The sequence below is a fragment of the Rhinolophus hipposideros genome (genome assembly GCF_964194185.1).
Source record: "Rhinolophus hipposideros genome assembly, chromosome: 13".
Taxonomy (NCBI): domain Eukaryota; kingdom Metazoa; phylum Chordata; class Mammalia; order Chiroptera; family Rhinolophidae; genus Rhinolophus; species Rhinolophus hipposideros.
Window position 1 is genome coordinate 57,578,295 of NC_138059.1, and position 15,634 is coordinate 57,593,928.

Consider the following 15,634-nt stretch of genomic DNA (forward strand, 5'->3'; position numbering starts at 1 on the left):
AAGAATTTTTATCTCAGAAGAAATGTTTTCAAGATGGAACACATAATTGTCGTTCAGAATTAGTACATAATAGTATTTATCCAGTTCTGAACAGCTCATTACCCGGTGTTTAAATCCTTACTTTAAAGTAAACATCATGAGAACTTACACACTTGCCTTTTTATTCTCCTTTCCTACAATTAGTCACAGTAAAAATAGCACATAATAATTATATCCACCTATGGAGCAGGTCAGAGGGAACTGTCGTTACCTGCACTAGACTCAGGATGAAAGTGCACTTGATGAGGATTATCTTCACATGCATTCTCAGAAAGGAAAGACCAGTGCGCATCTTCAGCTGTTCCACACAGAGGAGATGCTTGTGAGCTGATAGGCTGAGGGACATGTCTGGTGTCCGCTGGTCTCCATTGTCCTCTACAGGGCCTCTGGAAAGCACCGCCTTCTCCTTGTCCCTTACTGACACGGAAGGAATTCTCTGGAGGTGGGAGTAGTACTTCATTGATTCCATTAGCTCATCTTTCATGTCAGAGGCCTCACAAAATTAAAAGTCTGCCGAAATGAAAGTAAATGGACATCAGTCCATCAGAGCTAAAAAGAATGGTAACGGTTTTAAACCCAAAGCATATCTGCTGGTGCAGCAGAGCTTGGAGGTGATAAGCTTGATGGCCTGAGTCTCTTACATGACGTTTTAGGACGGGTGGTGTATTAACTGGATGTTGTTTCATAGTTACCTACTTTCAAGTGGAAGCCTAGTTCTATCCCACTACTCACATGCAACCTTGTAAAAGGGTCATATGTGTAAATAACCTTTCGGTGTAACTGGCTTTAAATAGCCCTTCAGGGGAAGCCACATAAAAAATGGAGTTTCTTTTTACAAATAAGTGTATTTTGCAATTAATAAGTTTTTCTGAAGTATTTGGGAAGAGGTTCAGGATTTAACTCAGTAAGAAAGGATATGAAAAACTGGGAGACAGTACAGCTCTTCCATTGCAATGACTCTGTGACAGTATTTATTTAAAAATCTGGGATAAAGCTATTCAGGACTGGAATAGCTCAGGGATTGTGGCCGTGTTACTCACCAATAGGGTTATACATTTAAAAATCTCAAATTGATTTGCAAACTCCTTACTCTTCATGGATTTAACGAGCCTGAAAATGGTAATCTGTGTATCTTCTGAATCAGAGACCTCTTTATTTAAAGGGGAGAAAAGGAAGAATAAAAGCAAATTGAACTGCTTCACCTCGCTTTCAAAGAGCTTTGTTGACAGATAAGACATGGTAGATATTAAGAAAATTAGCATGTCCTTAGTTACAGCATTCATCTAGTATTTACTGAGCATATACTCTGTTTGGCAACCAAGTCTTGTCAGATTCCAAGTTAAGGCAGAATATTGCTTTGAACCTACTAGAAGGTATAATCAGTTTTCGAAATAGCTTTAATAGCAATGCTGTGTATCAAATGGGCAAAGTAGAAAAGAGTACAAGGCACTTGAGATTAATAAACTCACTGTTGTTAAGACTGGTCACTGCCAAACAGCTCCTCTGTGTTGGATATAAAAAATAGAAGAACAAGGGGTACATATGCATAAGGAAAGCCAGAGAAAGAGCTTGTAAACAGGAAGAATTGTTTTAAAGAAATACCTAATTTGGTTCAAGAGACAAAGTTAGAAATAGCATCTGTTAAAAAAAAAAAAGTGATTGTGGTATTTAAAACCAAGCTGACCTCTTTGCTAGTTTGAAATTTTTGCAGAACAGAATAGTTTTTCATATGCTGTTGCATGTAGAAGAACTTCTTTTGTCTCCAACATGAGTCATGCAGGAAGCAGATGGGGAGATGAGAGTGCTGTTGATGTAGAGAACAGAAAGAATCGTGTAAGCTTTATCTGAGTCTAGGGATTTGAGGGAAAATCTTCAACTTTGGTGGGGAAAAAGCACTGAGACTTTAGGGACTCGTGAAGCCATGACACTGAAATGTTGCCCTCATAACCCCAGGACGAGACGAAATGACAAGGCACATTTATAGGGTCTGCAGAGTTCTAGAGGGCCCCTCTGTGTGTGTATCTGAAGCAGGCACTGTGTTTTTCTTGTATTTCCGCCTTCATGCCTAGTTCCTGTTCTTTACATAGAGTGGACGCTAAATTAATGTTAATGAGTAGAAGTAGGAACATGGATATCTAGAGCGGTGCTCTGATTTCTCAGGAACTCTTTTTGGTTACGATTTGACCAGTTGCTTTTCTTGTATTCATTCCTGTAGGAACACAAAGTGCTGCTGACGGGGACCCCACTACAGAACACTGTGGAAGAGCTCTTTAGCTTGCTTCATTTCTTGGAACCAAGTCGCTTCCCTTCAGAAACCACCTTTATGCAAGAATTTGGTGATCTGAAAACCGAAGAACAGGTACCTACCACGTCTACTTTGTATTTTGGTCATCTAATTAACGATTAAGCCATGAAATGGCAAAGGATTAATATTAAACTGTTTAAAAATGTAAATTATATCAATTTTTTCCTGCCTACTGGACAAGTGAGCTTTACATCTCCTTTCTTTGCATATTCCAGGTCTTTATTATGGAGGTTTTCTTGTTTGTTTACTTGTCCATTTGCCCTCATGAGGGGCTGTTAGAGTTGCAGAGAGCTTACATACCTGTTCAGGTTGGTGGCTTTGCTAGGTATGCTTTTGGGGATAGTGTCAGAAGCCACTGAAATGTGTAAAACTATTTGCCTCCTGGAGTTTTAAGGTTCTCGCCTTGTTTCTTAACTAGTATACTTGGTCACATTGCTTACTTTTCTGAGTGTACGTATTTTCATTTAGAAACATGGGTCATAACTACCCCACAGGATTTCTGTGAGAAATAAATAAGGTTTGATCCCCACATGGGCCACTGTGAGCTGCACCTTCCACAGCTAGACTTGGAGCTGATAGGTCCTGGATAAACACATTAAAAAAGAAAAGAAAAGAAAAGAAGTGTAGTATTTAAAAAGTAAAATAAAATAAAAACTGTCTGGTGTTCTACATCCTATTGCCAATTAACAGAAAAGAGAACCAGAAAGAGACGTCTCTGCTTGGTCATTGGTGCAGGGACTAGGTAACTGCTAACTTACTCTTTCTAGAAAGGAAAAGCACTAACGCAGTGGACTCCCAGGACACACACAGTCTCTTCCCTCTTCCTCATCATGCTTACGGCTTAAGACAAAGAGAAGGGAAAGCAAAGTGAATAAATTCAGTTATTTCTGCTGTGTACTTGTCAGGCTTTCTGGCTGGTCAGGACTCCTGGATGGGTGAAACAGTCCATTTGAAACTGAATCATTCACCCTTCTGCTATGACCGCCGGAAGATGAGTGCCTTCCTGCCCTTACTGGGCTTTGACAAATGAAAGTGAATGGTAAATAAATAGGATAATCCTGATTTTTCTGTTAGGATATGTTTTAACATGCAAGCAAATCATGATACCAGTATTTACTTAAGGTCCTTTTTTAGGTGCAAAAACTACAGGCTATTCTAAAGCCAATGATGTTGAGACGTCTCAAGGAGGATGTAGAAAAGAACTTGGCCCCCAAAGAAGAAACTATTATTGAAGTTGAGCTAACAAACATTCAGAAGAAATATTACCGAGCCATCCTTGAGAAGAATTTTACATTTCTTTCCAAAGGTGGTGGTCAAGCTAACGTACCTAATCTTTTAAACACTATGATGGAATTACGAAAGTGCTGCAATCATCCATATCTTATTAACGGTAAGCCTGGCCATTTGTAAACTTAATGACTATCAAAACACCGGAAACGCTTCTCTCCCTCCAGACTGAGGATTTTATGGTTTGTAGTCATCACTGTATCCTGTCGTCTCACTGTATCCTGTCGTCTCACTGTATCCTGTCGTCTCACTGTGGGTTTCACCAGCTTCCTATTCTTTGTGATGCCTCCTCCTGTGGCAGTGAAGTCAGAGGACCGTTGCTCCTGCCAGTCCCTGAAGCAGGCGGGACCACCCCTCACCTTTCTCCCAGCTCACCTGACCAAAGGAGGTGTTGGTGCTCCATGGCTAAAAGCCATCAAAAGTGCTAACAGTTAAAGAGAAATTAGCTCCTGATTGAGATCATCTGTGTGTGTGTGTGTGTGTGTGTAAATCAGAGACGTGAAAGAGGAACTTTGGTGTGAGAAGGCAACTATTAGCTGTCTCACAACTTTGATAGGAGACAATGTCTCTCAGTCTAGAGCCCGTTAGCACCCATTCCCTAAGAATGAGATTATTTTAAGGCTTTGATCATAGTTTGTCCCTGTTAATAATGAATACTTTATGGTCTTCCTGTTTTCTCAACGAAATTGATAGTGTTATGTAACCGATATGAGTTAAAACCTGTATTAGATACTTCTGAAAGTCATTAAAGGAATACATATTTCATGCCTATGGTGTGTAAGAAGCTCTGGAGAATACAAGAGCCTTCAGTTTGTCAGGGATTGAGATTAGGAAAGCCCTTAGGAAGCAATGGCTTTGAGACAGGCCGCCAGGGGTTGGAAGGATTTTGCCAGTCAGGGGTAGTAAAACGGAGGGCATTGTGCTGATGTAATAACATGAGCAGAGAAAAGAAGGTGGGAAGACAAAGGGGAATTTGCCCAGTTCCCAAAGTAGAAAGTGCATGCAGGAAACAGTAGGATGGTGACCCCAGACATGCGGGGCCCTCGCCATGTGCAAAAGCCTTATATGCTAGCTTATGGAATTTTTGGCTGTAGTCTGTAGGCAGGGAGAACCACGGCTAGTGTTAAAGCTGAGAAGTGATTAGAAATGTAATTCAGGATGATTGATCTGGCAACGTCGTATAAAACAGATGGTGGTTGGGAAGGACAGACAAGCAGAGCGCCCAGCTAGGAGGCTGTTGAGGTAGTTGGTCTGGGTTGGAGTTAATCTGGGTCCAGGTAAGATGATGGCTGGCTAATGGGGGTGCTTATGCTCAGTCGTCATTGGCCAGCAGTGCAGTTCGGGGTTTTTCCAGGGGAGAAAGAACAAAGCCTGCTTTGGTCTTTATCGCAACCCAGGAGGTTCAAGGGCAATGAATTTAAAGAGTTTCTAATCTTTCCTTTTTTCATAACTTACGCACTTATCAGCCACCTCAGATCCAGAAGTTCCAATTCCTAAATGACAAATGGTCTACACCTAGGAGACAGCCTGAGCGTAGCACCTGAGGTCATTGCTGTGTGTGACATCAGTGAATTTCCTTGTCAAACTCTGTGCTTTTAGCTTTGCGTTCTAGCGAGAGTATCATGTGTGATAATTGTATGTTTGATGCTGCCAACCTGCTAATCACCATGTGTTTAAGAGCCTGTACGGCCATTATAGTGAGTGTCAGTCTGTTCCTGAGTTGGGGAGATGGAGTTGGGGCTTAGGGCACTAGCTGCTATGAGTAAACACATGCATGCACACACACACACTCACTCACACTCACTTTTGCATTTAATGTCGGGTAAAAAAAAGAAAATGAGGCAGTGTAGCCTCCAAGGGAAAGAAAAGGCACTCACAGAGGAGATTAAATGCTGCCAGCAGGATGGGATGATCTCAGCAATGGTTGTTAGGTATCCACTCCCAGTTTCGTCAAGTTTACCTTGTTTGGTTACATACTAATTGCATGCATTGAGCATTGTGAGGGGGGAAGTTCCTCCAGAACACAGCTGGTGGGTCTTTCCCGAAGCTGATTGCTCTCCAGGGTCATCCTGTATCGTGCATTGTTTACCAGGAGGCTCTTAGGACTTCTGAGGCTTGGATCTGTGGCAGTTGCACTAATTGGTCACACCTTGAGGTCAGATTTTCTGTCCTTACAACGCGTTATGAAGTGTCTGTTAAGCAGGTACACTTATGCCTTTATGTTGGCAAATTCTAGTGAAAAACAAAAAATACACACACACACACAGATCAGGTGTTACAGCTTCCCAGATAACCTTGTGTTTCACAGAGGTGTGGAGTAGAATGTGTACTGACACATTCTATGATACCGTCTCTGCACACATTTATTGAGCAGATATAAGGAAGTTTTCAATTTTGGAGGTTAAATTGAAATTCGTATTGGTTGTGGCAGAGTAGAAGAGCCCCAATCAAACAAAAGTTTAATTCAACAAAACACAGCATTTCTGTAACTGGGGAAAATAGAAACAACTATGCATAAACTGAGAGTGGTAACATAAGCAAAGCAGAAGGAAAAAAAGTAGAAGTGATGGTAGAACACAAACTATATAAATTGGAAATATTTTTAATGTGCATTAATATTAGTGCTTAAGTGCTTAAAATAGCGTTTGGTGCACTGTATGCACCCGTTAAGTGTTGCCAATTGTTTTTCTTGCTAAAAATGAAGCAGGTAAGTGGGCAACATAAAAGGAGTTATTATTATTGACTCAAGCTTTTTTAGAATGAAATGTCCAATTTTAGTTCCCCTACATGACAGTAAAAAGAATGTTGCAGACTTGGTCAAAGCCCCCTAATGGTTAGGGGTGACTTGAGTCATTTGTTTTTATTGTTGAGGGTAGGAGGAATATAGAGAATAGTGGGCAGTAATAAAACAAGGCTGAAACTTACATGATAGAATGGATTTGAGAGAGAAAATAGTAACTTTTTTTTTTCTGGTACTCTTCAAAAGAAAATAACTTCTTGTTTGTTTGTGGCTAATACAACTAGGTAACATTGCAGCCACTGCCTTCATAGTAGCTGTCTGTTTAAGTGACCAGATTCTCACACTTATTTCAAGTTGTCTTTGATACACACATACACACACATTTTAAAATGTAGTATGAGCAGTACTTTAATTTAGGTCAGTGCCAACAAACTACGTATTTTGGCTTATCGTAATCTATTTCCGGTTCATTTTCTGATACTTACAAATCTAACATCAAGGTAAATCTAATTGATAAACTTGAAAATTTGGCTATGATATCAGAAGGTGGAAACTGTTTTCCTCCCCAACACCTTCCCTACCACCTTCCCTTCAATCCAGCCATAATAAATATAACGCTAAAGAAATCATACAGGAAATACGTTTGCTGATAGATTTAAATGAAGTATTAGTGTAAACTGGTTGCCATTTTAAGAACCTGAATTCATAACAAAGATCTAAATTGATTAATTCAGCAGTAGCTTTTGTCAAGTGAGAAAGAATTTTAATTTTGCCTGTTCTTTGTAAGATGAGAAATTGGTAGCATTAAAAAAGCAGAATAAATCTCTGAATAAATTTAAAATGAAAAAAATTAAATCTCTGTACTAATTTGACTGAATTATTTACAGTTTCACATTTTTTACTAAAATAATTCAAGCATGTCTGATATTTATTTTATCAACAAAGATTATTTCATTTTTGAAAACTATTCATTGACCACTGCCTTGTTTTAAACTAAAACACTGTATTTTATTTTGATTATGAATTGTAATCTTAGTATGGACAAAATATAACTACCCAAATAGCATAAGAGTAAAATCTCTTCCAGAATTGCAAAGAGCTTAGAGTATATGGTGCAACAAGAACAAACTTTAAAAAGCCCCAATGTAATACATGGACTTAAGTCTGTTTTCTCCTGACTGCTGAGGGTCTTCTTGTCCTGAATCTAGAACCTAGATTTTAAAATTTTATGTTTTGAAAAACATGATTCAACTTTATTCAAGAACATTCCTAGTTAACATTTTCCTAGTAAAACCTTTGCATTTCTTCCCACTTAGACGAACAGTCTGAATCTTAGCCTCTTATTCATGTGGAAAAGGGGCGTGAGAGACTGACAGTTGTGACCCAGCTGGCATTTTCTGCCAGTCGCCCTTCATAAGAAGTAGCAGTGTGCTTTGCAGAAGGCCTTACTGCTTCGTAAAGGCATTACGTGACTTTAATCCGTTCTCAGGAAGATTCTTTGTTGATTAATAATTAACAAGCTGCATTTCTGCATATGACCGTGTCATAACTTAATTTCTGCAAGTGCCCTTAAAATGGAAATCGGATGGCACTTTTGCTACATCTGCTGCTGTTTGCAGAAATACCGTCCATGTGGCTGGGGTGGCCTGACTAACCTAACCTTTAAAACCCTTTTGAGGTATGTCCCCATCTTGTATGTAGTAGTCAGTTCACATGTTTAAAACCAGGGGTAAGAAGAGTAGCTTCAAGTTTCTGGCACAGGTTAAGGCTGGGAACCAATCTCACTAGGTGGGTTTGTTTGTATTTTCTAAAGAATAGGTGACTGCACCCTGTCCCTAGGGAAGGGAGCTGAGCGCAGCAGTCATGCTCCGATTAACCCCAGAGGTGGGAGGAGGCCAGACCCATGTGACATAATTCTAGTTAAGCCACCTAAGCAGCTGAAGGAAGCTTAGCCTGCTGGTTCCTGGATAAGTGTGTGTTTGGGGTCAGGAGGAAGTGGTGAGAAGGATGTCATTCTCTCGGGGCTGCTCTCTAATGCACCCAAGTCTCTGAACAAGCAGAAATCTCTGGGGGGCTATGAAGAAAGAGGCTTCAGCATAGAAGTCTTACGTGAAACAGGTTTATTTTATTTTTAAAATTTTAAGAGCTTTGCATAATTCAGGATAGAATTTTTGTACCTTATGAAATTATCAGATGAGAATGAATATGGAAGAGTTAGAGATTGCAATAGAAGGTCCCCTGGAAAAGAATCCCTACAAATTATCCTGAAAAATGACAAACTACTGCCCTTACACTGCCCTTAGATCTCTACCCTCTTGTGTCTTAGTTTCAGAACAGATTTTGTTGTTTCTGTTTATATTCAGCTAGTAAACAGATCTTCATTTCTTCAGCATTTTAGGTTCCAAATTTTCTGTAGGTATCTGGCCCTTGGCTTGTTTCTGCCACTTCTGGCTTGACAGTCTGTTGTTGAAATTCAGTTTCTACAATCAGCAAACATTTGTTTGTTGGAAAATGTGGTTTTTCCTTCCAAATGCCTAAATGTGTTGTGCTTAAAACTTCGATGCCTTTTCTACCTTCCCGGTTTTATGTAGACCTAACTTTGAGCAAGTGAATGGATTCGTGTTCGTAAACATGAGTATAACATTCCAGTTCTTACATTTTGCAGTGGGTTTTGAAAGCAAGTTCATTGTTTTTAGTAATAACCTTTTACAGTATTCACGTTTTGCTGTCCAATCCCTGCAGGTGCTGAAGAGAAAATTTTGGAAGAGTTTAAAGAAACACACAGTGCAGACTCTCCAGATTTTCAGCTCCAGGCGATGATCCAGGCTGCTGGCAAGCTCGTGCTGATTGACAAGCTGCTGCCCAAACTGAAGGCTGGTGGCCACAGGGTGCTTATCTTTTCCCAGATGGTGCGCTGCTTGGACATACTGGAAGACTACCTCATTCAGAGACGGTGAGGGCCATGGTGGTGCCGTAGGAATGGAAAAGAAAAGGGGACAAAAAAAAACGACCTTTCACAGGGCTCTAAGTGCTTCACCCTGAAGTGACATTTACGATAAAGGGGATGGAATGGGGGAAATGTGCTACATTTCTTTTTAAAAACTACAGATGTGTCCATGACAGTTATTCTGTGTGGTGGCTGCAGTAGGACTCCGCATCATTTCGTGGGCGATTTTGTTTCCCAGTTCTCTCGTTTGACTAGGGGAGGATTGTTCTTACCTAAGATTGAAATTGTTTGTCATTCTACAGTTAGAAGTGCCCGCTATTTTTAGAGTGTAGTTGTTTCACTGGGCAGGAAGTAAAATAAAATGCAGTCTTTGGGCATTCAACCTATTGTATGAAAAACTACAACAAAACCTATTTGCGCTGACATTATTTCTGAAAAATAATATTCTGTTAATATATACCCCACGTTGTATTACTTTCTGAAAAAACAAAACAAAAACAGACCGGGGTAGTGTAGCCGTTTGTCAGGCCTCCTTGTTAATGCTGACATTTTCCAGGTACCCATACGAAAGGATCGATGGCCGGGTCAGAGGCAACCTCCGCCAGGCAGCTATCGACAGGTTCTCCAAACCTGATTCTGATAGGTTTGTTTTCCTCCTGTGCACCCGGGCAGGAGGTCTAGGCATTAATCTTACTGCTGCTGATACCTGCATCATCTTTGATTCTGACTGGAATCCCCAAAATGATCTCCAGGTAAACACGCAAGAAAATCTTCCTGATGCTCCCCTACCCCCCCTTTTTTAAAAGCCATTCTACTGTGACAGAGAATTCCATCAGAGCAATAAATTAAAGTCATGTAGTCACTCAGGCGGTGTCCCATGATCGGGGCAAATGAACCAACTAGTAATCAATTTATTAATAATGTAAAAGTAATTTCTTCGTATGTTAACCCTCTTCTAAACTGCACCTCTGTTTATTGGAATAGATGCTCTTGTAACTGACAATTGAGTGTTTCTTTCTTTGGTAGCCATCAGTTTCCTTTGTCTTCCAGGCTCAGGCTAGGTGTCATAGAATAGGACAGAGCAAATCTGTGAAAATCTACAGGCTGATTACAAGAAATTCTTATGAAAGGGAGATGTTCGACAAGGCTAGTTTGAAGCTTGGTCTGGATAAAGCTGTGCTGCAGTCCATGAGTGGAAGGGAAAACACTACCAACGGGGTAAGCTGCGCTGGCGCGGCCCATTCATCTCTTCTGCCTCCTTCTTTGATTTAAATGATAGTGAGACTTTCTTCAGCATCTGATTATTTTTCAACCTCAGATTTCCTTTGTTATAACTCCGGTTCACCCTCTTTGAGAAAAACAGACATTTCAATTCTAAATTATCTTAAACACTCCTCTAAAACAGGTACAACAGCTTTCCAAGAAAGAAATAGAGGATCTTCTACGAAAAGGGGCCTATGGTGCACTCATGGACGAGGAGGATGAAGGGTCTAAATTCTGCGAAGAAGACATCGATCAGATTCTCCTACGGCGAACCCACACCATCACCATTGAGTCTGAAGGGAAAGGTTCCACATTTGCTAAGGTGCGAATAGAGGCAGGTTTTCTATAGAAGTGTAATAGAGTTTACGTACAGCACCATGAGATGCATGTGTAACGTTTGGTTTATATTGCAAATTGAGAAATTAATTACTAACTTCCTGCAGAGCCCTTAATGCATGAAGCATTGTTTGTGTTTTGGGTTCTGTTCTATGGACATGGCGCTGGTAGTCACCTTCCCTGGTCCTCAGATCGGCTTCCCGGCTCTCCCGGTTGATTCTGTACCTGTGTCCTTGACCCCATTCTCTCCACTTTTTGAGACCCTGAATCCTGACACATCCTATGAGGACAGTCAAGTCACTCCTATCCTTAAAACGTCTCCTCTGTGTTCCCCTCGAGCTTCAACTCCATAAGTCGTCTTTCAAAGCTGAAATCCACACAAGCGTTATTTGCACCAGATGTCTCCGTTGACTCCCTATTTACTTATTTTTCAACTTCCAGCTTGCACCCCTTCCCCACCTCTTCTGCAGATGAGCTCTGGGCACCTGCCACTCCGCCAAGAGCCCCTTTGAGGCTTCACCTGCGTCCTGTTCCATCCATGCACACCCAGGCCCACTCTATTCTGAACAGCTTTATTGAAACGGAGTGTACTTACCATAAGATTCACCTGTTCTAAGTACACAATTCAGTGCCTTTCCTGTATGGACAGACTCGTGCAACTACCACCACATGTACGTTTAGAACATTTCCATCACCCCCTGAAGATCCTCATGCCCATTAACAGTCAGTCCTTCCCCCCATGCATCCCAAATCTTTGGCAACCACTGATCTCTTTTCTCTCTATATAGCTTTGCCCACCTTGGACATTTCATATGAATGGAATCATACAACATGTGGTCTTTTCATTCTGGCTTCATTCACTTAGCATAATGTTTTTGAGGTTCATCCATGTTGTAGCTGAACCATGTTCCATTGTATGTCTGTCTCATTTGCCAGTTTAAAATGGACATTGGGGTTGTTTATTTAATCACTAGTTGATAGTGAAGTTTATGGTTATTATGAATAAGGGTATTATGAACATTTGCATACAAGTGTTTACGTGGACATGTTTTCATTTCTTTTGCATATATACCAGCAATGGAACTGCTGGATCTTATGCTAACTCTGTGTTTAACCCCTGAGGAACTGCCGGACTGTTTTCTAAAGTGACTGTACCATTTCCTTTCCCACTAGCAGTGTTTTAGGGTTGCAGTTTATCCATATCCTCAGCAACACTTTTTGTTGTTCTGACTTTTTGATTGTAGTCATATTAGTGAGTGGGAAGTGATAGCTGACTCTGGTTGGATCTGCGTTTCTCTGATGCTGTTGAGTATCTTTCCCTGTGCTTGTTGGCCATATGTATATTGTCTTTCAAAAAATGTCTATTCTAATCCTTTGATCATCTGAGTTGTCTTTTTATTATTGAGGTTTAAGAATTCTTTATATTTTGGATAAAAATTCCTCATCAATTTGCAAATAATTCCAAATGCAATTTGCAAATATTTTTTTCTAGTCCTTTCTTAATGGTGTTTAATGTAAATGATGCCCAATTTACCCATTTTTTTCTTTTGTTGTTTGTAGTTTTTGTGTCTTGTCTAACCTAAGGTTACAAAGATTTGCTTCTGTGTTTTCTTCTACAAGTTATATAGTTTTCACTCTTGCATTTAGATCTACAAGCCTTTTAAGTGAGTTTTTGTGTGTGGTGATGGTGTGAGACGGGCTCCAACTCCCTCCTTTCGCACGTGGACAGGTACCAGCTACTCCAGTCTGGAAAGGCCTCCTCGGGTCTCTGGGACCCACACCTTCCCCGTCACGTCTTTCTGCGTCTTTTTAGGTTCCTCAGTCCTCACAGATACTTCAAGTTTAGTATACACAAAACCAAGTCCAGCATCCCTGCCCCTCCATCCGCTGTGCACGCATACACACACTCACACACACACCTATTTGTTCACCTGAGTAACACCATTCAGATGCCAAAGTTGCTGAGATGCTGAGGTTTTTCCTGGCTGCCTCCTCCTGCTTCATGCTTCACATCTTTCAGTCTTAGCTTTTCAAGAATATGTATGTCCATTTCTGCTAGAGCCGTTTTTGGTCTTCGTTATTTTCTCCTAAACTCCAGTGGCCTGTTCCGTACTGTTCTGCCCTCCACGCTGCAAGACATCTGTGACGTTGGACGTGATCGTGTCCATCTTGAGATGACCCCCGACTTCAGAGAGCTCTCTGCTTCCTCAGGGTCATGTCTGGACTCTGTTAACCGGACGTGCAAGGCCCTGCTGGACATGGCTTCTGCCTGCCTCGCCAGCTCCATCTCTGGCTACTCTCCCGGCCTGCCCTAATTCCCAGCCACATGACACGATGAATTGCCTTTCTTCTCTGTGTTGTTGCACATGCTCTACCGTGAAAACGTCTGCATGCTTTCTCGTTCTTTGAGCTTCTAACAGTCTAGTCCAGGTGTTATTTTCAGGAGAGCCCTGTTCTGTCTTCCCACCACTGCCCTCCCTGTACCCCCACCCCCACTGCCACCCGCCTGAACCTGGTTAGGGCCTCCTCTGTATGTCAGCTGCACCTATACGTATCCTTTATTACCTATCATTTATTGAGCTGCAGTCATCTTCTGTTTCCTGATCTGTCTCAACCCCTGGACACTGAGCTGCCTGAGGGGCAGCCTCCCTCCTTGTCCCATTGACCGCAGCGTCTGGCACACAGTGGAAGAATGCATACATGTCTGAGTGAATGAATAAATGAAAGCTGCTTTGCATTTTGTCTATGGGAAAAGCATCTCAAAGTAATGCATATTTTTCCCCCTTTAGGCCAGTTTTGTTGCATCTGGAAATAGGACAGATATTTCTTTGGATGATCCAAATTTCTGGCAAAAGTGGGCTAAGAAGGCCGAATTGGATATTGATGCCTTAAATGGGAGGGTGAGTGAGAGATTCCATTCAAACCCTGTCTGGTCTCACCCGAGGTCACGGTTTTCAGAAGTTGCAAATGTATGTGCTGTCTTTTTTAGAACAATCTGGTTATTGACACTCCACGCGTGAGGAAGCAAACTAGGCTGTACAGTGCGGTGAAAGAAGACGAGCTGATGGAGTTTTCGGACTTGGAAAGTGATGCTGAGGAGAAGCCTTGCCCGAAGCCCCGGCGGCCCCAGGACAGGTCCCAGGGCTACGCCAGGAGTGAGTGCTTCCGGGTTGAGAAGAATCTGCTTGTCTATGGGTAAGTTGGGCTCCTGTGAAAAACGAAACTTTATTTTAAAAATAGTTAGAATCCCAATTGGCATAGAAAAACAATATCTGTGTTTAGATTTCTGAGTCCCCATAGCATAGTCAAGTGAACTGAGCAGTAGCGCTGATGGAGCCCGGGATTTTTGGTTAAAGTGCTCAAAATGGTTCCGATCCTCATGGATTAAAGGGGCGTGAGTTTGTCCCTTAAGGAATTTGTCAGATCCAAATTTGCTTGTTGATTATTACTAGCTAAGAGCAACGTGTCAGGATAACAAAATTTTTTCTACTTTACCTTCACATGAAATTTACGACTGTAGTAATCTTTTAATATTTTTCTGTTATAAAAGTTTGTTAAAGGGAATCTTGTAAAGCTCTTATAAAGCTCTTTCAGCTAATCTGGAATATAAACAGATAGTCATTTCAGCTCTGAATGTGTCATTTCTGAATCTCTGGCACACCACACACTGCTTTGAATGGCGAGGTACTCAGGAAATACCTGAATCTATAAATCAGAGTTCTCCAGCATATTGTAGGCAAACTCCATGAAAAGGAAAACGTGCCACCAAGACAAATGTAGATCTGATGATATCCTGGCTTTCATTGTATTTTCCAATGGATCCTCATTAGTTTCAGAATACACACAACATTCTGTTAGCATAGCATACGGGGCTCTTTTCTGGCCTTTGTCTCTTGTTGGCCCTTTCCACGGGCAGTCCCCGCTTCTCTTAGGACAGCCACCTCATCTCTTTCAGTGTGCCATGATCTGGCTCATCGCTGTCTTTCCTCAAGCCCTTCCCGCTGTCCAGGGCCAGCCGCACGCCCAGCACACAGCCTTCATCTGCCAGCCTCCTGTGCTTGGCGTCCACTGCTGGCTGACGTCCTGTGGCGCCCTACACCGCTCTCCATCACCTGGTGATGCACTTTCCCTCACTCTGCATATTCTTGTCTGACGTTGAGTAGTTAGTTGCCTTCCCCTGCTAGAGACCCAGCTAGCAGCTACTTGAAGATGAGGGCTCTTTTTTTGTGTCCTCAAGACAGAGTAGAGTGCTAGCAGACACAGTGAGTGCTGAATCAGTGGTGGTTTATGGAATAGATGAAATTCAACTGAAGCCCCTCCTGTGTTTCGGTGGCTGTGTCCCCTCTACGAGAGATCTGTGCAAGCCGGACATCCTTTCCTGTCTGTCCTCACATCGCAGAGACACTCTCCCCACCGAATCCATTTGCTACTTGCACCTGCTTCCATGTTCCAGACTAATGACCAAAGTTGAGAATTTTGCTCGTAACTAAACATGGGACAAATGAATAACTCCTGAAGCTACAAAGTCAGCTTAGGGCAGATTGTCTTTTAGCAGAGCCCTTCCCTCCGCACATAGGCCTCACTGTGTATTGAATACCTGCTGTGTGTTAGGCATTGTGCTAGGATGTTCTCAGGCACAGACACGGCTGTGAGAGGACAGGCACAGCCCCACCTCCAGGCCGGCAGGGGAACAAGTAGAAGTGGCAGCCATGACACC

The 15,634-nt window shown here is 41.8% G+C and overlaps 1 protein-coding gene across 4 annotated transcripts in view; it reads left to right on the top strand.

Annotated features, from left to right (window-relative positions):
* CHD7 (chromodomain helicase DNA binding protein 7) overlaps positions 1-15,634 on the top strand; it is a 177,975-nt gene that overhangs the window by 140,488 nt on the left and 21,853 nt on the right. For all 4 annotated transcript variants that reach the window (XM_081070843.1, XM_081070846.1, XM_081070844.1 and 1 more), the window contains 8 exons: positions 2,255-2,398; positions 3,479-3,734; positions 9,114-9,324; positions 9,875-10,070; positions 10,369-10,536; positions 10,724-10,903; positions 13,707-13,817; positions 13,907-14,112. In XM_081070843.1, coding sequence (XP_080926969.1) covers positions 2,255-2,398; positions 3,479-3,734; positions 9,114-9,324; positions 9,875-10,070; positions 10,369-10,536; positions 10,724-10,903; positions 13,707-13,817; positions 13,907-14,112 — 1,472 coding nt within the window. The remainder of the gene's footprint in view (positions 1-2,254; positions 2,399-3,478; positions 3,735-9,113; positions 9,325-9,874; positions 10,071-10,368; positions 10,537-10,723; positions 10,904-13,706; positions 13,818-13,906; positions 14,113-15,634) is intronic.